At 54.4% G+C, this 23,168-nt stretch overlaps 1 protein-coding gene across 2 annotated transcripts; it reads right to left on the bottom strand.

Annotated features, from left to right (window-relative positions):
- Positions 1-17,208: 17,208 nt before the first annotated feature.
- Positions 17,209-21,708, bottom strand: LOC133339437 (uncharacterized). Of its 2 annotated transcripts, none has more exons than XR_009754738.1 (4): positions 21,203-21,708; positions 20,072-20,189; positions 19,450-19,777; positions 17,209-18,625 (listed from the first exon to the last, which is right to left on the bottom strand). XR_009754738.1 is itself a non-coding variant. In XM_061547591.1 (4 exons), the coding sequence occupies exons 1-4, from the start codon at positions 21,325-21,327 to the stop codon at positions 18,485-18,487; spliced, it is 708 nt and encodes a 235-aa protein (XP_061403575.1). In that variant the 5' UTR covers positions 21,328-21,708; the 3' UTR covers positions 17,209-18,484. The 2 variants fall into 2 exon arrangements, 1 of the variants encoding a protein (XP_061403575.1); XM_061547591.1 differs by having other exon boundaries at positions 21,207-21,708.
- Between the last annotated feature and the right edge of the window lie 1,460 nt (positions 21,709-23,168).

The following is a 23,168-nucleotide window of genomic DNA, read 5'->3' as shown; positions in this document are numbered from 1 at the left end:
CGGCGTTTCCCCCATTTTATCTGAACGCACTGGGGGCGTGCAACCCGCACGACCTCCACGGGTCCCCGCCACGGCTTCAACCATTTAGGCGACGTGGCCAAAGGTGCCTGAGGGCAATGCAGCCAGGCCTTGTCACCTGGTTCCCAATTGTGCACGGACACCTTCCGTGCCCGCAACCGCTCGTTCGCAATTTGGCGAGCCCGCGAATTAAGCCGTGCGGCCTCCCTTGCCTCTGTCAGTTTATGAATATTAAATTTAATATGCTCTGCCAATTTAGAATTAGTTCGTGGTGCGGGCAGACCCAGCTGCGTTTCCATGGGCGGGTCGGCTTCCCGACCGTACATTAGATAAAACGGGGAAAACTCCGTAGCTGCATGGGGGGCCATTCTATACGCGGCAAGGACCCCAGGGACCTGCAGGTCCCAATCAACATGCGACTCACACACCTGCTGGCACAGCATAGAGGTCAATGTCCTGTTAAGCCTCTCCACCATCCCGTCCGTCTGTGGGTGGTACGGGGAGGTCCGCACCTTTTTGGTACCCAACAGGTCGCACACCTCTTGCAGTAATTTACTGGAAAAATTTTTCCCTTGGTCAGTCAGCAAGCGTTCGGGAGCCCCCTTGTCCAGGACGTAGCCCTGGACAAAGGCGTCCGTCACAGCCGCCGCCGACTGGTTGGCGAGTGGCCACGCCATAGGCCACCAGGTAAAATATTCGACCCCCACCAACAGGTACTTATTACCCCTAGGCGTGACCGGAAAGGGCCCCAGAATATCGAGTGCAACGAGCTCGTTAGTGCGCGAGACCTGAATAGATTGCAGCGGTGGATTAGCTGCCACGGGCGGTGGTTTCCGTCTGGCGCACTCAACACAACCCTTCAGAATATTCACCACGTCACCCCCCATTCCCGGCCAATAATAGTCACGCTGAAGCAGGGCAAGCGTTTTGTTAACTCCCAAATGCAAGAGGCGTTCGTGTGCGGCCAAGACAACCTTCCCCCTCACAGCAGAAGGCACCACAATCGCATGCCGCCGGGACAAACTATCCCTCTCATCAACAGGCCCTGCTTAAGCTCGTAGGAGCCAGTTCGGTCGTGGCTACCTTCGGAACCCTCCGTCTTTCGGCGCAATGCCAGCAGGGAGCTGTCCGCCATTTGGAGACGGCCCCACTCAATCAACGACAGTGAGAGCAGCGAGTCCTGACCCCCTGGGGTAGCGGGACCATCCCCAATTGGAGTGCTCGCGGTCGCAACCAACGCCTCCCTACCTTCCGTAACCGGAGGTTTACAGCGCGCCGATCCCGATAAGCACGCACATTTGTGACAAGGCAACAACCGCGACAGGGCATCGGTATTCGTGTGTCGCAACCCTTTACGGTACGTAGTCGTGAACTGATAGTCCTGGAGGACTTCCAACCACCGCGACAATTGGCCCGAGGGCTGGGCAACCCGTAATGAATACTGGAGCGCCGCATGGTCCGTCCGGACCGTGAAATGACGACCATAGAGATATGGCCTGAATTGTTGTACAAAAAAAACAATGGCAAGTAGTTCACGACGGGTGACGCAGTAGCGCTGCTCTGCCGGCGACAACACCCTGCTACCATAGGCGACCACCCGTTCGACCCCTCCAACGACTTGGGACAGCACTCCCCCAATGCCCGTGTTGCTAGCATCCGTGTCTAGCAAGAAGGGACTCTCAAAGTCCGGATAGCGCAAGGGTGGGGCCCTTACCAAGGCGTCCCGGAGGGAGCAGAATGCAGCCTCCTCCTCTGGTCCCCACCGGAACTTCACTCCTTTAGCCGTTAAAGCGTGCAAGGGCTTTGCAATGGTGGCGAAGTGCTCAACGAATCGGCGATAATACGAAGCAAAACCGATGAAACTGCGCACGTCTGACACTGACGTGGGCGTCGGCCACGAACTGACACAGTCCGTCTTCGCAGGATCGGTAGAAATCCCCGAAGAGTCGACAATGTGACCCAAGTACCTCACGGATTTACGAAAAAGATGGCATTTGGCCGGTTTAAACTTTAATTTAGCCGATCGCATTCGCAAGAACACCCCTCTCAATCGCTGGAGGTGTTCTTCGAACGTTTTACCGAAAACAATGACATCGTCAAGGTAAATGAGGCACGTCTCCCACTGCAAGCCCGACAAAACCAATTCCATAAGACGCTGAAACGTCGCAGGAGAGGAGTGAAGTCCCATGGGTAACCGGTTAAACTGAAACAGGCCCCCTGGAGTCCGGAATGCAGTCTTAGGCTTAGACTCCTCGTCGAGTGGCAACTGCCAAAATCCGGACAATAAATCAAGAGTCGAAAAGTATCGCGCACCGGACAATGCGTCGAGAGACTCGTCCATCCTGGGGAGCGGATACGCGTCGGCCACCGAGATCTTATTCAGGCGGCGGAAATCGACGCAAAATCGCAGGGACCCGTCCTGCTTTTTAACGAGCACAATAGGTGCTCCCCAAGGACTGGAAGAAGGCGAAATAATGTCGGCTTCCAGCATATCGTTAACTGCCGACTGAACATGCTCCTTCTCAGCAGGACTCAGTCGGAAGGGATTTTGCCTGACCGGTGCCGCATCGCCCGTTTCAATGTGGTGGCGTAGCAGGTCCGTGCATCCGATATCATACTTATGTTTACTGAAGACATCCGAAAATTCAATCAGCAACCCGCGCAACGCACCCAACTGTACCGCTGACAAATCGTCAGAGTCCGCGCACAGCATATCAATCCAATCTAGGTCCTCCTTCGATGGTACGCTATTCGTGGGGCTCGGATCAGCCTGCGCAACCAACCTCTCCTCCGCAGGGACCCGTGCCGCGTGAGCCAGCACGGTGCCCTGCTGAATGACGGCCGGCCGCGCCCCAGCGTTTAAAACCATGACAAACGGATCCCTGTCTGCCCCAACCAAAGTGTGAGCCACCGATAAATCGAGACCTCCAACAGCCCTATTAGAAGGACCCAAAAGCATGGCCTGTTCCGAGGCCTCCTTCCCCCATGGCTTCCGTAACCGGAGGGGAATCAACATTTGTGAACCCGGGGGCACGTGCACGGTCTGTGTTGCTAACGCCTGAATGGTAGCGCACGCCGTCCGAATTTCATTAGGGCTCGTCAAAAATGAAATACGGCGACCCGATGGTAGTTCAATGCAACGCTGATCAATGAGAATTTTGATGGGCATTTTCGCCAAAAAATCAGTGCCCAATAGGCAAGGAACCGCCAGGGAAGATGAAACGAAAACGGGTCCCGACAATTTGATATCACCAATGCAAATGGACGCCCTAATCTGACCAATAATGCCCAACGATCCCCCGTTAGCAGCGTAAAATGGCACATCCACCGGAAGAAGCGGACGACATTGTACCGGGAGAATATTATAAATGAGATCCGAAATAATAGTCGCCGATGCCCCCGTGTCCACTAACACCCTGACCTCGACCCCATCAATCGATCCGGTAACGACGGATGAACCCGCTGAGGCAGCCACTATTCTGTGCCCCAATTCCGACCATTTAATGTCTCCCCGGTCCCGGCCGAACCCCCCTCTCCGAACCGAATCCCCGAACTCTACTCGGCTCTCCCTCGTCGCAACGCGACGACCCATACGTTTCGAGTATGCGGGCCAAGCATGTGAGGTGCCGCGACTTGCCGGGGTTTGCAGTGATGACTTGGGGCCTTGGTCGTCGTCCAGCCGAGGTCCCATGGCGCGCTGACGTGGGGCGCGGCAACCGGAGGCCACGTGGCCACGAAGGCCGCAGTTATAGCAGGTGATGACAGTAGTCGGAGATCTCGGTTGCTCCAGCTTGCGGGCCGCTCGCAGAGGCGAACGACCCCCCGACCTCCAGTCCCCCGCTCGTCCCGCGATGAACGCGTCCTCTCGTGGGCTGACGACTTGGGGCCCGGTGTCAACCGGACCCGGAGTTGAGGCCACGGCAGCGTTGCAGACGACCCCCTGCTTTCGTTGAAGGACCTCGTGCGCTTGCATGCTCGTGGCGACCCGTAATGAAGAAATATCGGTCTCGTCGGCCGTGTTGATGGGGACCCCCAGGTCCTGCGCCAACTTGAGCAGCTGCTCCAAAACCATCGCATCTTGGCCCTCCTCGTCCATACGAGGGAACGCGGCGTCAGCGAGAGCGAGCAACGCCGTGCGGTAGGCGAGCACGGTCTCCGTGTCCGCCTTCCGTCTTGCGTAGAAATGATGGCGGCACGCCGAGGGAGGACCGTAGACTTTGGCCATGAGAGCCAGCGCATCCTTGAGCGTGGAGCGGTCCGACCTGCGTGCGGACGTGAAGGCCGCGAGCGCGTTGTCGTCCAGCATGGCAGGCAGTGCCCGCAGTGCCGTAGCGTCGGACCAGGCGGACATCTCTTGATGCGCCAAAAATCTGCGCTGAAATTGGCTCCAATCCCCGCCTTCCACCTTGAATGCTGACAACGTGGGAAGGCGCTGCTGAAAGATAAAGTCGTCCTCCTCCTCGTGCTTCCTCTCTGCCCCCCCGTCGGTGTGTAAGATGGCGGCCCCATTGGCGGGTGTGTGATGGCGGTCCGCCGCGCGCGTTGGTGACGTCAGCGGGCGCGCATGGAGAACCGCTGCCACGTGGTGATGGCCGTTCCCGCCAAAAGTTGGAGCGGATGAAATGGCGGGAATCGCCAAATCGTTTTGGCGGGAATCTGCAGGGCGACCCTGTAGCACGTCGGCCGCCGTCCCCGCTCCTCCCGACGAGCTGATCTCCGCCAAGATGGACGCGGCGGCGAGCAGCAGCTCCGCCAGACGGGAGTGTGCCTCGCGAAGCACGGTGTCAGTCCCCCGTCGCTCGTCCGGCGCCGTCGGTGGATCCTGCCCCGTGGGCAGCTCCTCTTCCTCACCCCCTGATGCCCGCTGGCCCGCGTCGTCGAGGTTGTCCCCGTGGTCAATCCCGTGGGTCCGACGGCTCCTCCTTGTATCCATGCTTGGAGGACCGTTTCACTTCTGACGCCAGTTGAAGTATGGGAATTGACGGCAGGAACTTCTTGACGGGTAACACACTTTTATTAAATCTTTACGTGTCACAATACAACGTGTGGTCTTCCTTCTTCCGACGACACACTCCACTAATCTCGTGTAAACTCTAGGCCTCTGGCTACGCCCGATACACTTGACTCGTGTAGACCCTATGCCTCTGGCTACACACACTACACTCGACTCGTGTAAGCCCTATGCCTCTGGCTACACACACTACACTCGACTCGTGTAAGCCCTATGCCTCTGGCTACACAATACACTCGACTCGTGTAAGCCCTATGCCTCTGGCTACACAATACACTCGACTCGTGTAGACCCTATGCCCTGGCTACACACAATACATTCGGCTCGTGTAGACCTATGGCTACACACACTACACTCGCCTCTGGGTTACACAGAGTCCCGGTCCCCTTAGGACAGCGGGGCTAGGTACCGCAGGGCTCTAGGTCTTCATCCCCGTCTTCATTCTTCGCTGGTTACACACTGCCCTTACGCCTGTGTGCATCCCCTTTTATAGCCCCTGCTCACGAGAGACGGAGCTGATGCGGCGTCGACGTGAGCGTCGTTCCTTAATGAGCCAATCACGACGCACTCTCTCTACGATCCGCTTTCCCCAGCGCGTGTTAACATTACTCCACCAATCACACTGCGCTGCCACCTGATCACTCCCTCTCAGCGCGTCACCGGCCCACAGCCAATCGGTACCCCGTAACCCACGACCCCGCGCTGACCCCTGATCCTCCACCGTCAGCGCGCGTCACCACCTACACAGCCAATCATCACGCACTGTGCATACGATCCCTAATCCCAGCGCGTATCACCTCTACACAAACACAGAGAAAATTTCAACCGAGAAGATGGATTCTGGCTTAGCAATCATTGGAAGGACGTAATAAACCATTTCGGATCTTAACTGATTGTGTTCAAGTTTACGGTGACTTTTAGACCGCGTTCCATTGTATTCTCCGCAGGCAATGGATTCTTTGCTCCGCTGCATTGACATATTTTGCGGCTTCCTCTCAGTATCTTTCACACGACGGTCAACGGTACAGTGTATAATAACAAATAGTTTAAAAAATGTATATGCTTAATACAATGTACAAAGTAATATATAGTATCGTAATTGTATAGTGAATATACAGCAGTGTGATATACATTAGGGTGGGTAGAATAATACATAGTGTAATATTACAATGGATACGGTATAGGGTGGTTTATAGCAATACACTATATAATTTAATGTTTGGGTTTGTCTATGGCAATATATAGTACGGTGTAGACTCGTGTGATGTAAGAGAATAAAGTTTAGATGGAAGCATATTATATTTTTTATGACGTAGAATTGTAATGTATTACTTACTGTTAGTAACTCAGCTTATTGTAGAGTATATTTAGTATAATGATGATACTATGTAGTTTATACTTTATTTGTTTACGTGGTGGTTTTAGTTACTGCAGCTACATACTATTAACACTTCTTCCCTTTATTAATGCTACCCCTATCCCCTCCCTATGATGCTGCTAATCCTGCATCATGCACGGGCAAAGTAGCACTAATCACATATCTGCATTTCCCATATCCCCTCCCTTGGATGCTGCTAATCCTGCATAATGCACGGACACAAGTAGTACTAATCACATACCTGCATTTCCCATGGGTATGCTGGATTCCTCTTGATATGCAAATTCTTTTGTCAAGGTGCCCCCTTCCCCCCCCACTTCCAACCCAGCTTATATATATGCTCCAAGCACGTGTGCTGCTTCATTCAGACGCTGTTGCCTCGACAGACCTGGTTTCACCTGAGGACGGCTGCTTGCATTGTGGCCGGAACGTCGTGAGAATTATTTTATTATGTTTTATTTTTATTATTTTATTACTTCCCTTCTACGTCACTTTACCAAAAGAACCAAGAAGATGAATCCCTGCAGTCACGAAAGCTTTAAATCGAAATTTAACCGCCTCTACGGGGAGGGATTCCACACAACTTTGAGATCCTTCACGAATAGATGTGTAGACTCACCAGACAGAGACCCACGGACTCAACACACAGATACACATATACTCATACATAGAGACACACAGACTCACACGTAGAGACCCGCAGACTCACCACACAGAGATTCATAGATACCTCACACAGAGATTAATGGACTCATCACACAGAGCCCCATAGACTCAACACACAGATAAACATATTCACACATAGAGACCCACATATTCACCACACAAAGACCCATAAACTCACCATACAGAGACCCATAGACTCGCCACAAAGAGACTCATAGACTCATGACACAGCGACCCATGGACGCATCACACAGAGATCCATAGACTCATCAGAGACCCATAAATAGAAACCCACAGACTCACCACACAGGGACACAGAGACACATAGACTCATACATAGAGTCTATGGGTCTCTTATTTATGGGTATCTGATGAGTCTGATAAGGACGTCGGGTCCCGGGATCTTCAGGGTCCTCTGGAGCCATCGCCTCGTCTTCGTCCTTGTCCGGAGCCCTGGCAAGTGTTTTTCTTCTGGTCTCCATACTGGCGAATTATTTAGCCAATTCTGTCGCCAGTTGTAGTGGGTTGTATGGAGACAGAGTTTTCTTAAGGCGGCAACACATTAATTTACCAAAAACCAATAACACATGGGGTCCCTAACACGAAGGGGTAATAGCCCTTTCTACCCGACGACCTGAGAAGGTATAGCCTCCGGGCGAACGTGCCTAGTCACTTGGACCACCTAAACTTAGCCCTCCGGCTAACGGAATCTAGGGGAGGCTGACCCGACCCAGCCAAGGTCCTCGGGTCTCGACCACTGGCCCACTCAGACCCGGCCCGAATAAGGATGTCGGGTCCAGGGATCTTCAGGGTCCTAGTCTTCAGGCGAGCTCTTCGATCTTCGGCTTGACGCTGATTGCCGGAGCCGCTCTGGGGTCCTGCTTTTATGAGGCTCCCAGGGTCACTCCGCCCCTGGCCACGCCCACTCTCTGGAACCTTCTGGAGGGACCTAGATTGTTGCGCAATCCTCCATCCCCAACTGGGGGCCTGGGGTTTCCACCTCCGGTTCCTAACCACCCTCCAGATTGCTTGACCCACCAGTCCTATTTGGTACAGGCCGGACCCTCTATTGCCCCCTGTTGGGCCCTGACTGGAGCTACATATTTTCCAGTAGTGGTGGCGGTGGATTACTCCTGACAATTACTACCACACGTCTATTGGTCTCTGTGTCATGAGTCTATGAGTATCTTTGTGGTGAGTCTATGGGTCTCTGTGTGATGAGTTTGTGGGTTTTTTTGTGTCCCTGTGTGATGTCTCTGTTGGTCTCTGTGTGGTGTTTCAGCAACCGCATACCTAAACAGCTTTTGTTTGGCCGGATCGAGGGGGTTAAACGGGCGCAGCACGGGCTAGAGAGGAGATGGAGTGATGTGGTACAGGAGGACGTGGAGCTGAGTGGACTTGTCGATGCCCGGTACCAGCGGTGTCAAGATCGGCCTTAGTGGAGGAGGCTCGTGAAGGATGCTACTGCGCAGTTGGAGGCAGTCGCCCTCCAACAACAACGGAGGGCAGAGAAGTGACGCTCACAACAACGAGCGGAGCGCCGAGTGGCTAAAGCACAGAAAGTTGGCACAGTAGGGGACACAGGTGGTGCATCAGCCAGTCATCTCAGTCAGTCGACCCGTGGCTCCTGGGTCTGCCCTGTGAGCTCTTGCCAGCGGGCGTTCGACACTTCACGTGGCCTCAAGGTGCACATGGCCTGGCACAAACGTCGTGGTGACGTCACCACCACTTCGTGGCAAATGGCGGTTGTTGTTCTGTGGTGTATCTATGAGTCTCTGTATCACTGTGTGGTGAGTCTGTGGGTTTCTGTGTGGTGAGTATATGGGTCTATATTCATGGGTCTATGTTTTTTTGTGATAAGTCTATGGGTCTCTTTGTAGTGAGTCTATGGGTCTCTGTGTGTAGAGTCTAGGCATCTCTGTGTGAGGAGTCTATGGGTTTCTATGTGGTGAGTATCTTTAGTCTCTGTGTAATGAGTCTATGTATCTATATTTATGGGTCTTTGATTAGTGTATGAGTCTCTTTGTGGTGCGTCTATGGATCTCTGTTTGAGGAGACTATGGGTCTCTGTGAGGTGGTTCTATCAGTCTCTGTGTGGTTAGTCTATGAGTCTCTATGTGTGAGTTTGTGGGTCTCTATGTCTGAGTATATGAGTATCTGTGTGTTGAGTCTAAGGGTCTTTGTGTGGTGAGTCTACGCATCTCTATGTGCGGAGTCTATGTGTCTTTGTGTGGTGAGTCTATGGGTCTCTGTGTGTCTGGGTCTCTGTGGTGAGTCTGTGGGTCTCTATGTGTGAGTCTATGGGCCTCGGTGTCTCTGTGTGGTGAGTCTATGGGACTCTATGTACGAATGTATGGGTTTCTGTATGGTGTGTCTATTAGTCTCTGTGTGGTGAGCTTATGTATCTCTATTCATGGGTCACTGATGAGTGTATGGGTCTCTATGTGGTGCGTATATGGGTCTTTGTATGGTGAGTATATGGATCTCTTTTTTCGGAGTCTATGGGTCTCTGTGTAATGAGCCTATGGGTCTCTGTGATGAGTCAGTGGGCCTCTATGTATGAATTTGTGTCTCTGTGTCCCTGTGTGGTGAGTCTGTGGGTCTCTATTCATGGGTATCTGATGAGTCTATGGATCTCTGTGTTGTGTCTATGAGTCTCTTTCTGGTGAGTCTATTGGTCTCTGTGTGGTGAGTCTATGAGTCTTTGTGTGGTGAGTGTGTGGGTCTCTATGTGTGAATCTACGTGTATCTGTGTGTTCAGGCTATGGGCTCTGTGTGGTGAGTCTATGTATCTCTGTGAGGTGTCTATGGGTCTCTGTGTGATGAGTCTATGGGTATCTGTGTGGTGAGTCTGTGGGTCTCTGTCTGGTGAGTCAATGGTGATGATGGTGGTGGTGTTAGTGACGATGTTAATGCCACCACTCTGCCCTGTCTGACTCTCGTCACAGCCGCTCATTCACCCACACCCACTCATCCAACCCACTCACTCACCTATTCCCTTATCCGCTCACATTCTCGCTCATCCACTAACTCACTTTACCACCAACCCATTCACTCCCTTACCCATTCATTCATCATGATACCTGCCCACTCACTTAGCCACTCACTCACCTAATAACACACCCACCCACAGACCAACCCACCCACTTTACCATATATCCTCGCACCATCCTACTCTCCATTATGAACCCCCTGAACTGGCCATCGTGAGCTCCACCCACACGACCATTGTAAGCCCCCACCCATACAGCCATTATGAACCACACCCACACGGCCATCCTGAACCCCACCCACACGGCCATAGTGAACCCCACCCACACGGCCATTGTGAACTCAACCCACATGGCCATAGTGAACCCCACCCACACAGCCATTGTAAACCCCATCCACACGGCCACTGTGAACCCCACCAACATGACAATAGTAAACCCCATCGACACAGCTATTGTGAACCCCATCCACACGGCCATCGTGAATCCCCACGAGCCAGGCAATACTCGCAAAACATTGCAACATTATAGAGTCCTCGTCGGTTTATAAAAGTGAGATACAAGCAACGACGTACAACAATTATATATTATTACATTGTAACTTTTTATGGATCATAACTCTTAACACATCACATGGCTAGGCAGGCTCTGGCCATTGTCTGCACCAGGCCTCCCCCTTCGTCTTCACTCTCTGGGGGGCGGCTGCCCCTCTCCCCCCACAGCTCCATGTCCTGGAAACCGCTGACGAAGGTCATCCCATTGAGGACTGCCATCGGATGAAAACCCGCATGGGTGGGAGCCTGGGGTAACGATGCCTGGATACACTACTAAGCTAGTCCCGTGTGGTGTGCATGTGTAGGGATTATTACGGGAGAAACGGCGGACAACAAACACAGGGGTGTCGGCACTCACATACACGGGTGGTCACACCGACGTCCGCAGCCGTTATTGCCCACGCCCCCAGCCCTCGGAGGTGATCCCTATAAAAGGTGGAGACCCAAAGAGCTCGAGGCAGTTCGAACACGAAGCTGACCAGTGAAGATCCAAGACTCGGAGATTAGGCCCTGGGACTCCCCGGTCTCGCCGTCCTTATAAAGGCCGAGCCGGGTAAGCCAGCAGCGCGGCCCAAAAGCTTCCAGACCGCTGCCCTTATCAGGGCAAGGCTGGTTAGCTGGTGCCGAGATCTGTGCTTGCCAGGGCCAGATCAGTCAGCCTCCCGTAGCCCAATAGAGGAGGACTGGGGAACAGGACAGAGGGCTTAGTACTAGGGTGGGTTTCCCATAGTACGGGTGAAAGGGGCCGATATCCCTTCAACTATTGTGCCTGTCCCTGGGTTAATAAACAGAGTGTGCCTCAACTTCGACATCGTCTCCTCGAACTTACTACATCTGGTGTTGGAAGTGGTCCAAGCATGGATACGAGACGGAAGACTCGTGCCCAAGACCCAGGAGAGGATGACGACGAGGGAGGGGCGGTGCAAGACATCACCGCCGACGTACCTGCACAACCGCTGCCGGCTCCGACATCGGCGGGGTCGTCGGAGAGGGCCGGGACGTCGACTGACGAGTTGGCGTTAGCTCACTCGCGGCTGGCGGAGCTCCTGTATGCAGCGGCCGCCATGCTGGAACAAATAACTCGCCTGGGGCCGGGAGGAGCGACGCGGCGGGAAGATGGACAACACCCGCCAGAAACTCCCGCCTTTACAACAGAGAGGAGACTCGAAATTCCCGCCACGAAGACAGTAGGGGCAGAGGGAGGAGCCCCAGCTCGTCACGCGGGGGACGGAGCCCAGCCAGCAGCCGACACATCATCGGCGGAGGCGGGTCGCAGTGGCGGCCTATCAGGGGTTGCAACGTCACCACCATCGGACGCCAGCACCGACCAAGCCCCGACCAGCACGTCACTGACGGCGCGACACCCATTAGAGTCCGCCATTACTCGTACAGTACGGGGACGCGATACGGATGCAGCAAGAGGTTCAGAGACGGAGCCGACATTCCAGCAGGGCCTGCCGGCCCTGCAGGTATTTGTAGCAAGCGACGGCGATTGGGGGGGGTTCCAGCGCCGGTTCCTGGCCCACCAAGAAATGGCGGGCTGGTCGGACAACGAGGCGCTGTGTGCTCTCCCGACGATGCTGGACGGCGACGCCCTGGGCACCCTCACCGCTGCACCCAAGTCGGCACGCTCCACGATTCAGTCGGCGCTGCAGCTGCTGGCCATGGTTTATGGGCCGCCTTCCGATTGTCGCCAGCTCTTCTATGAACGGCAGAAGGGCGACAAGGAATCGCCACTTGCTTATCGCACGGCCCTGCTGTCATTGGCGAAAGACGCTTTCCCGCGTATGGACGAAGAAGGGATCGATGCGATGGTGGCCGAGAAAATTTTGCTGCTGGCCGACGATTTGGACTTCATCATCCTAGCACAGGATGATGCGGATATGTCATCATTGCGGGCTGCAAGGCACATTCACGCCAATCTCATCTCCCAGCGGAGGAAGGCAAACAAAGCAGCTGCACGACACACCGTGGCGGCGACCTCTTCCGGAATGGAGGTGGCCTTCGCTGCGGATCGTTCTGCAGGATGGCGATCTGCCGAGCGACCGGCTCGGGACGTTCCGAGCCACCGAGATCAGCCCAAGTCCTCTGGAGCGCTCGTCGTCTGCTACAATTGTGGCCTCCGGGGCCACGTGGCGTCCGGATGCCGGGCTCCTCGACAGCGCGGAGCGAGACCTGGAGCTGCGGACGGCCCTCCCCACAAGCCTTCGCAACATCCTCGGGCAAGTCATGGCACCCCACATGTTCGGCCTGCACACACACCCACTTTCCTCTCACAAGGTCCGACACACGATTCTCGGGGTTTGGGTGCTGGTGCGTCGGGTCGCGGCATGTCGGGGAGGGCGCTCCAACCGGGCCAATGGTCCGAGTTGGCTCACCGGGTCGTGGCTGCATCGGCGGGGTCGTCCGTTGTCACGGGGCATATTGACGGGGTGGAGGTACGGGTACTGGTCGATACGGGAGCTTCGGCAACTATCATTTCGGATTTGATTTATAATATCCTGCCCGTTCAGAGTCGCCCGTTGCTCCCTGTCGACATACCGTTTTACGCTGCAAATGGGGGCTCGTTGGGTATTATCGGCCAAATTCGAGCACAAATTTCTATCGGGGACATTAAACTATCTGGCCCGGTGTTCGTCTCCTCCTCGCTGGCTATTCCGTGCCTGTTGGGGACAGACTTTTTGGCCAAATTGCCCATCAAAATTCTGATTGACCAGCGATGCATCGAGCTTCCATTGGGCCGACGTATTACGTTCCTGCCTTCCACCCCTGCCTTGCATACTGCCTGTGCTACGGTACAGGCGCTCGTTGCTCGGACGGTGCGTGTACCCCCGGGGGCACAGATGCTAGTACCCCTGCGGTTGCGTCGACCGTTCGATAAAGGGGTCTCCGACCGGGGCATTATGTTGGGACCATCTAGAGCCGGGGTGAGTGGGCCAGATCTGGTGACGGCCCAGACTATTGTTAAAGGGGATGGGGACCCATTTATCGCGGTCCTCAATGTCGGGACACGGACGGCGGTGGTTTCGCAGGGTACCGTGTTCGCACATGCGGTTCCGGTACCTGCGGAAACGCCGATCATTGGCCAGGTGGCCACCGATTCTCAAACGCGATTAGCCTCAGACACTGACGAGGGTTGGCTGGAAGCGTTGTGTGCTGAGTCACCTGACCTGTCCGACGCACAACGTGCTAAATTACGCGCCTTATTGCGAGAATTTTCCGACGTCTTCAGTAAACATAAATACGATATCGGATGTACCAAATTGCTACGCCACCATATTGACACCGGTGACCACGCTCCTATCCGCCAAAATCCTTTTCGGTTAAGTCCCACCGAAAAGGATCATGTCAAATCGGCTGTAGATGACATGTTGAAATCTGACATCATTTCTCCCTCGACCAGCCCTTGGGGTGCACCCATAGTGTTGGTTAAAAAGCACGATGGGTCCCTAAGGTTCTGTGTCGATTTCCGGCGATTAAATAAGATCTCGGTGGCCGATGCTTATCCGCTTCCTCGAATGGACGATTCGCTGGATGCCCTCGCGGGATCGCGATTCTTCTCCACTTTGGATTTGCTCTCAGGATTTTGGCAACTTCCCTTGGACGACGAATCTAAGCCCAAAACAGCTTTCCGAACGCCGCACGGCCTCTTCCAATTCAATCGCTTACCCATGGGATTACACTCTGCTCCCGCGACGTTCCAGCGCCTGATGGAATTGGTCCTCGCTGGCTTGCAATGGGAGGTGTGTTTGATCTACCTGGATGACGTTATCATATTCAGTAAGACGTTCGAGGAACATCTTGATAGGCTTCGGGCCGTCTTTCTCAAGATGCGCGCTGCTAATTTGAAATTCAAGCCACAAAAGTGCCATTTGCTGCGCGAATCTGTTAAATATTTGGGTCACATCGTCGGCCGGTCAGGCATCTCAACCGATCCCGCCAAAACGCGTTGTGTCAGCTCCTGGCCTACTCCCACCTCGGTGGGGGAGGTTAGAAGCTTCATCGGATTTGCTTCATATTACCACCGGTTTGTCGCGGACTTTGCTTCCATCGCTAAGCCACTACATGCCTTAACGTCAAAAGGGGTCAAATTTCATTGGGGGCCGGAGGAGGACGCCGCTTTTATCTCTCTTCGGGATGCCCTGGTGGGGGCCCCGCCGTTAAGCTACCCCGATTTTTCCATGCCCTTCGTGCTCGACACGGACGCAAGCAATACCGGGATTGGAGGCGTGCTGTCACTAATTGTGGGTGGCGTGGAGCACGTTGTGGCTTATGGTAGTAGAGTATTGTCTCCGGCCGAGCAGCGGTACTGCGTCACCCACCGCGAACTGTTGGCTATCGTGTTCTTTATCCAACAGTACCGACCATATCTGTACGGCCGGCATTTCACCGTCCGTACAGATCATGCGGCGTTGCAGTATGCCCTACGAATTAACCAGCCATCGGGGCAGTTGTCCCGATGGCTGGAGATCATGCAGGATTTCGATTTAGAGACAACTTACCGAAAAGGGATTCGCCACACCAATGCTGATGCCCTATCACGCCTGCCGATCGCTCCGGATTGCACTTGTTTCTTGGGTTCGGGCCGTTGCAAATCGGCAAGTGACGACCGGGATCGGGTTCTTGCGGCCGCAGTTGACACCCCTTCGGACGCTGGTCCTATTTCGGGGGGAGGGAAAGATTCCCTACTAGGCTTGTCAAGTGCTGAGTGGGGTCGCCTCCAAATGGAGGATGCGACCCTCCTGGCGCTACTGACGTCGCGCGGAAGGATCAGGTCAAGGGAAGTCGGGCGTTGACTCATGGGGGTGGTGCCAGGGCCTACTCATGCATTGGGACGGGACGATCCGCCGTCACAGGCTGGTGGTGCCTTCCACGTTGAGGGGTAGGGCTGTATGGGCTGCTCATGAACGGCTCCTGCACCTGGGTACCCTCAAAACACTTGCCATGCTCCAGCTTAATTACTTTTGGCCGGGCATGGCAAGAGACGTGGATGATCTGCTGCAGTCCTGTACCCAGTGTGCACAACGGAAGCCGCCAGCAAAGGGAGCCAGTCCACCGCTCCAGTCTATTTCGGTCACCCGGGTTAATGAGCTGGTCGCCCTTGATATTTTGGGACCGTTTCCTTCCACGCCGAGAGGTAATAAGTACCTGCTGGTTGGCGTGGAATATTTCACGCGATGGCCTATGGCTTGGCCCCTCGCCAACCAGTCCGCAGCAGCCGTTGCGGAGGCTTTTGTTCAGGGCTACGTCCTCGACAAGGGCGCTCCGGAACGGTTGTTGACCGATCAGGGAAAGAATTTCACTAGTACCCTTTTACACGAGGTATGTGGCCTTCTGGGTACAAAGAAAATTCGTACCTCACCTTACTATCCACAAACGGATGGGATGGTGGAACGCTTGCATAGGACTCTTACGTCCATGCTATCCCACCAGGTATCTGAGTCCCAAACCGATTGGGATCTACGGATCGGGGGAGTCCTGGCAGCATACAGGATGGCTCCTCACGCGGCGACCGGTTTCTCGCCATTTTTTTTGATGTATGGCCGCGAGGTTGACCCGCCTGTCGCGACTCAGCTGACGATTGCCGCGCCTCATGCTAAATCCAAACTCGCGGACCATGTTAAATTTAACATCCTTCGGTTGGCGGAGGCACGGCAGGCGGCCATGCAAAACTCTGACTCTCGCCAGAAACAAAACGAGAGATTGCGATCGCGCCGGACACACACGCACGAATGGCACCCGGGTGACCGAGCATGGTTGCACTGCCCCCAGGTGCCATTGGCCACCTCGGCTAAGTTGTTGCGACCATGGAGGGGCCCCATAGAAATTGTGCAGGTTATGCGGCCTCAATGTGTGCGCATTAAGTGGGGGAAGCGTCGGTGGTTTGTGCACCCTTCACGGTTAAAGCCATTTTTTGCTCCACACGCTTCCTCTCACGAAAATGGCCGAACATGTGGGGAGTCCACTGACTCCGGGAGGGCGGGGTCACCGCCAGCCTCTGATCCGCTAATGACTGTCCCGTCTTCAGGAGCCCCAGGACTGAAGCCCTCTTGGCTGCCAGCCTCCCCCGTGGGGGTCGGCGCTGGCACGTCCGGGAAGCCAGACGACCAGGCACCTGCAGATGCGACACCTGCCACCGACTCTACCAAGCCGGCCCCTTGTGACTGCACGGACTCGTGCCAAAACGCGCCGGTTGTTATGAATAGCTTTCCGCTCGTGTTCTGTTGCTGCGGAACCCGCTCATTATATATATATATTTTTTTTGTTGTGTGTGTGTGTGTATGGATGCTTCTTGTGCGTGGGGATGGCGAACCGCGTTCTGTATATGTGTTGCATTTTTGGGGAGGGGGTTTTTATAGGGGACCATCGGTTGTTGTTACACTTGTTCTTGTTATTGTTACTGTTACGAGGCACACGTGTGTTGACTGTGTTAATCTTTATTCTTGGGGGTTGAGGGATTGTTGCAGCCGGGACGGCTGCGAGCTGTACAGGGGGGGGTGATGTAGGGATTATTACGGGAGAAACGGCGGACAACAAACACAGGGGTGTCGGCACTCACATACACGGGTGGTCACACCGACGTCCGCAGCCGTTATTGCCCACGCCCCCAGCCCTCGGAGGTGATCCCTATAAAAGGTGGAGACCCAAAGAGCTCGAGGCAGTTCGACACGAAGCTGACCAGTGAAGATCCAAGACTCGGAGATTAGGCCCTGGGACTCCCCGGTCTCGCCGTCCTTATAAGGGCCGAGCCGGGTAAGCCAGCGGCGCGGCCCAAAAGCTTCCAGACCGCTGCCCTTATCAGGGCAAGGCTGGTTAGCTGGTGCCGAGATCTGTGCTTGCCAGGGCCAGATCAGTCAGCCTCCCGTAGCCCAGTAGAGGAGGACTGGGGAACAGGACAGAGGGCTTAGTACTAGGGTGGGTTTCCCATAGTACGGGTGAAAGGGGCCGATACCCCTTCAACTATTGTGCCTGTCCCTGGGTTAATAAACAGAGTGTGCCTCAACTTCGACATCGTCTCCTCGAACTTACTACACATGTGGTGAATGTAGTGTGTGTACGTGTGGTGTGAGTGTGGTTAGCGTGGTGTTCGTGCATGTAGTGTGCGTGTGCTGCGTGTGGTCAGTGTGATGAGTGTAGTGTGTGTGCGTGTGGTGTGTGTGTGGTGCGTGTGGTGAGTGCAATGAGTGCAGTGTCCAGTCTATTTCTGGTGTCCGCTCTTCAGTCTTCTGCCACAGCCTGTCCCATGGTGGTGAGTGTTGTTAGTGTGGTGAGTGAGTGTAGTGTGTGTCTGTGTGTGTGGTGTGTGTGTGGTATCATGCGGGGGTGGATGATGGGTGGTGGGCTGCTCGTGGTGGTGGTGGTTGGCACCGACTCCACCACCACCGCCACCCCCTATTGTGTGGTGGGCCGGCCACCATACCGCAGCATGCGGCGGAGAAGCGAGCGGAGTGAGCGGAGTGCCCTGCCCACACGCTCCAGGTTCCCTCGCTTTCTCTTCTCCTGCTGCTGCTGCACCTCCTCCACCTTCTCCTCCTCCTCCTCCTCGTCCTCCTTGTTGTCATCCTTCTGTGCCTTGCCGTCCTCCCCCTCCTCCTCCTTGTCGTACATCCTTCTCCTTGTCATCCTCCTTATCGTCATCCTTCTCCTTGTCATCGTCTTCCTCGTCCTCCTCCTTGTCATCCTCCTTAGTCATCCTCCTTGTCGTCATCCTTCTCCTTGTCCTCCTCCTTGTCGTCATCCTTTTGCTTGTCATCGTCCTCCTCGTCCTCCTTGTCATCATCCTTCTCCTTCTCGTCGTCATCTTCGTCGTCCTCCTCGTCACCCTCCTCAGTCCTCAGACTCTTCCTTCTCTGTCTCCACCTCCTCCTCATCCCCTGTCTTCTTCTCCACCTCCGTCGCCACCACCTCCTCCTTCACCTCCTCCTCCACATCCTCCGCCCTCTCTCCCAAGTTCTGGGCCAGCGGTGAGGATGTTGATGATGATGATGGGGGCTGCTCCGGCTCCACTCTGTGGAGAGAGATGTAGCACCACAGCAGTGCTCGAGCATCCCGCGACTACAGACAGAGGTCTCTTTCGCACCCCCACCACCCGCCATCGCCCGTGGGTGGACTAACTGACTGACTGTAAAACTGAAAAAATGTTTGTTTATTTTACCAGGTAAGGCTCCACTGAGCTATGTCGCTATCTTTCAGTGAAGCAACCTAGCCATCACAAGTGATAGCGGCTCAACGAGTGGCTGATATCATCAGCATTGTCACGTGCGAATTCATCACGGCAGCCAAATCCTCTACATGCATGTTTCTACAGACTCAGAGACCCATATAAACCCATACTCATAGAGATCCGTACAGACCCACAGAGACCCATACTCACAGAGGTACATATATACCCACGAATACTCATACTCACAGAGACCTTTAGAGATCCAGAGACTCATATGAAACAATACAGACCCATAGCAACCCACAGAGTCCCATACTGAAAGTAAACTTTTTTTTATTTCACCAGGTAATGCCCCACTGAGCTATGTAGACATTTTTCAGAAGCGACCCGCCTATCAAAAGTGATAGCAGCTCAACGAAGTGGCTGATATCATCATCATTATCATCGTCTGGATATTTATAGTGGCAGCCAAATATTCTAAACGCGTGAAGTCAATTCTAAAGGTGGAGAAAAATGGACGCAACCACCATGGAGAGAGAGAGAGTGAGAGACACGGATTCCAAATATACAGCAGCATGCATTGTCAGGGTCGGGATCGAACCCACGACCCTGCATGCCAGGCGAGAAAGTCAACATCTCCATGCCACACAGCAGAGAGAGAGGCTTACCGTGGGTCGGCAGCTCCAGAGCCAGGAGTGGCGGTGGTGGTGGTGATAGCGGTGTTGGTGGTGGTGGTGGCTGGCATTCCTTCTGCTGGTGGTGGTGCTGGCGGCGATGGCACTGGCGGTGGTGGCGCTGGCAGTGGTGGTGGTGGCGGTGGTGGCGTTGGTGCTGCTGGCGGTGGTGGCGGTGGTGGTGGCAGTGTTGGTGGTGGCGCTGGGGATCCTAGTGGTTGTGGTGCTGGTGGTGGCACTGGTGGTGGTGGTCGTGGCTGTGGTCTGCAGCCAGCTGTGACGCAGCGCCTGTTCGGGCGTCATGCGGATCTTGGGATCCCATCTGTTGAGAGATGCAGGGAGGGGGAGGAATCGCGGGAAGGGGCATGGGGGTGGAGGGGGTAGGGATCAAGGAAGGGGAAGGACAGACGCGTGGTAACGTTCATTAAACGTTTGTTCTATGTGTGTCTCTATGGGTCTTTGTGGATCCGTATGCGTCTCTGTGAGTATTGGTCACTGTGGGTCTCTGTGTGTCTCTATGGGCGTGGGTGGGCGGTAATTGTTGGGGGGTGGCGGGGGTGGGTAGGTGTGGGTGGGGATGGTAGGGTGGCAGGGTGTTGGTGGGTGTGGTTCTTACCGCAGGCAGCAGCTGATGAAGTTTATCAGCTGTTGGCTGTGTCCCCAGAGTATGCGTTCCAGGGGGTACCTTCCCGGTATCCGCCGCTTTTCTGGGCTGTACGGTTTGCGCCGACGGTCTGCAGGTGGCACAGAGAAAGAGATAGACAGAGAGAGACATAGAGTCAACAACCACCACGTCGCCCACTGACCTGCCTACCCACTCACCTACCTAACAACCCACTTGCTCACCTATCCACCAACCCACTCGCTCACCTACCTACCAACTCACTCACCTACCCAGCAAACCACTCACCTCCCCACTAACCCACCCAGCTACCGACCTACCCACCCACCTACCCACCCACTCCCCCACCCACTCCAACACCCACTCACCCACCCACTCCCTCACTTACTCACCCTCCTACCGACCCACCCATCCACTAATCTACTAACCCACCTACCCACTCACCCACCCATCCACCGACCTAATTACCGACTTACCCATCTATCCACGTACCTACTCACCCACCCACTCCCCACTCAGCCACCCGCTCCCCCACTCACCCACCCATGTTCCGACCCAACCACCCATTCACCCACTTACCCACCGACTCACTCACCCACCCGCCTACCGACTCACCCACTCATCTAGCCACACACCCGCTCACCAACCCACCTACCGACCTACTCACACACCTACCCACGCACTCAACAACAACCACCATTCGCCATTAAGTGGTGGTAATGTCACCACGACGCTTGTGCCAGGCTATGTGCATACTGTTAGGTTTTGTTGGTAAAGTCACTTACATGACTTTACCGAAAAAACCTAAAAGTATGAATCCTTGCAGTCACGAAAGCTTCAAATCTAGAATAGGCTATGTGCACCTTGAGGCCACGTGAAGTGTCGAACGCCCACTGGCACTCACTCACTCAATCACCCGCCTACAGACCCACTCATGCTCCCACCCACCTACCCAAACACCCACTCACTCAAACACCTACCGACACACCCACTCACCCACGTAACCACTCACTCAAACACCCACTCACCCATATACCCACGCACTCACCCACCTACGGACACACTCAACCACTCACCCATCGACCATACCGACTCACCAAAGTACTCACCTACCCACTCACTCACCTACCGTCTGGTTCTTGATGACCACAGGTGGTTACTAAGTGGCCCAAACAACAACAGCCCCAGTGCCACCCCGTGAAACTGAATCCGGGCGCCACGGTGGCTAGCAGATGTTGACTACCTTGCATAGTATGGAGGAGGTTGTTGGTTCAATCCCAACCCTGACAATGCCTGCTGTATATTTTAAGTTTGCGTGTCTCTCTCTCTCCCCTTGGTGGTCGCGTGGATTTTTCTCCAGGTCCTCCGGTTTATTACCCTCCATATTTAGAATCAACATCACACGTTTAAGAGTATTTGACTGCTGCTATGAATTCCCACATACAGATATCAGCCACTTCTGTCGAGCTATTATAATTTGGTCACTTCTAAAAAAAGAGCTGCATAGCTCAGGGGGGCCTATACCTTTTAAAATAAAAATAGTTCAGTGTTAGTGTAGTGAGTCACTTCTGAGACACTAATAAGTAGGAGGCAACACACGTTTATTCTACACTTTTAGACACTGTTCACACAAAATAACTACAAACGGGTCAGAGCAGCCGGCACGCTGTTTTAACCACGACGCCGGAGACGAAGACTTAGCACGTTGGGTTCCATTCCACCGACAGACAGCCCCTATCCAGCCTCGGGACTTCCCTTTTATGCCCTCCGGAGTGGCCTGGCTCCACCCCCGGCCACGCCCTCCTTTTGGAACCTACCAAAAGGTTCTGGGCCACCTTCCATGTGTCCCCTGCCTGGCCCCGCCCTTGGCTACGCCCCCTTCTGGAACCCACCAGAAGGGTCTGGGCTATACCGCACGTGTCCCCTCAGTCACCTTTACCCCACATCCCTTACCCCGGCCTATCAAGTACTCCGCCAGCCGGCCGGGGTGCTACGTCCTCATATGCCCCTTTCTGCCAGCAGCCAGCGCCACGGACCCTAGTGAGCCACTCCGTGGCATTCCATGCTCGGCTGGCAAGTCGGCTGTTACGCCCATATTTCCTCTCTATCAGTAACCAGCGCTACGCACTGTAGTGACCCATTCTATGTCACTACAATGTGGGTTGCTGTGGGTGTCTATGGTTCTATATGCGTCTCTATCTCTATAGGTTTCTATGAGTATAGGTCTCTGGGTCTGTATAAGTCTGTATAACTGTACATTTAAGAGTATTTGGCTGCCACTATAAATTCCCATGCCATGATGATTATGATATCAGCCACTTCGTTGAGCTGCTATCACTTGTGATGGCCAGGTCGCTTCTGAAACAAGAGCTATGAATCTCAGTCGGGGCCTTACACTGGTAAAAAAAAAAGTTTATAGTTTTAGCTCCCTCCCGCCCACCACCAATCTTTCAACTCACCAAAGTATTGATTTCTGTGGAGGGCTCCATCCACCAAGAATCTTGGGGGCTTCCCGAGAATCTGCAGACACAGGGTTTACAGACGGAGACAAAAGGGTCACAACAGTCTTAGCCTCCACAGAGCCTGGGTTTTTAGTAGCAAGTTAGCAGCAGCAGCACTGCCTATGAAGGCCGGCACTGTGGCACACACGTAGACTATTTGAGTGCGTGTGTGTGTAGTGTCGTGGTTAGCGCTGCGCTATCAAACTGGCGACCCAGATTCCATTCCCGCTCACGGCCAACACCAATGACGATTATCTGAACCGGTCCTGAGCCTCCCCTAGGTCGACTCAGCCTCAAATGAGTACCTGGTGCGGTGTAAACATTACCACTGGGGAGACAAAGGCAGGCCGGGCGTGATGTTGACCCCCCATCTCCTCGTGTGCTGTGCCTGCCCTTATAGGTTCTCACTAAAAGCACTCGCCCCAACAGTCTGTTATAAGCTATATGGGGAATCTTCGGCTTTAGCTTGTGTACACACAGCGTGAAAAGACAACGATCTTTGACCCCGTATGCACAAAGACAAAGAGGCCCATATAGCCTTGTATGTGTGTATATTGAACTTCTTTCGGACCATACGTAGCCAACCGTGC

The sequence above is a fragment of the Lethenteron reissneri genome, unplaced genomic scaffold (genome assembly GCF_015708825.2).
Source record: "Lethenteron reissneri isolate LAM-NWPU_2019-01 unplaced genomic scaffold, ASM1570882v1 scaffold_1864, whole genome shotgun sequence".
NCBI classification, from domain to species: Eukaryota; Metazoa; Chordata; class Hyperoartia; order Petromyzontiformes; family Petromyzontidae; genus Lethenteron; species Lethenteron reissneri.
Note: the sequence above shows the minus strand (reverse complement) of the source record. Positions and strands in the feature narration are given on the sequence as shown.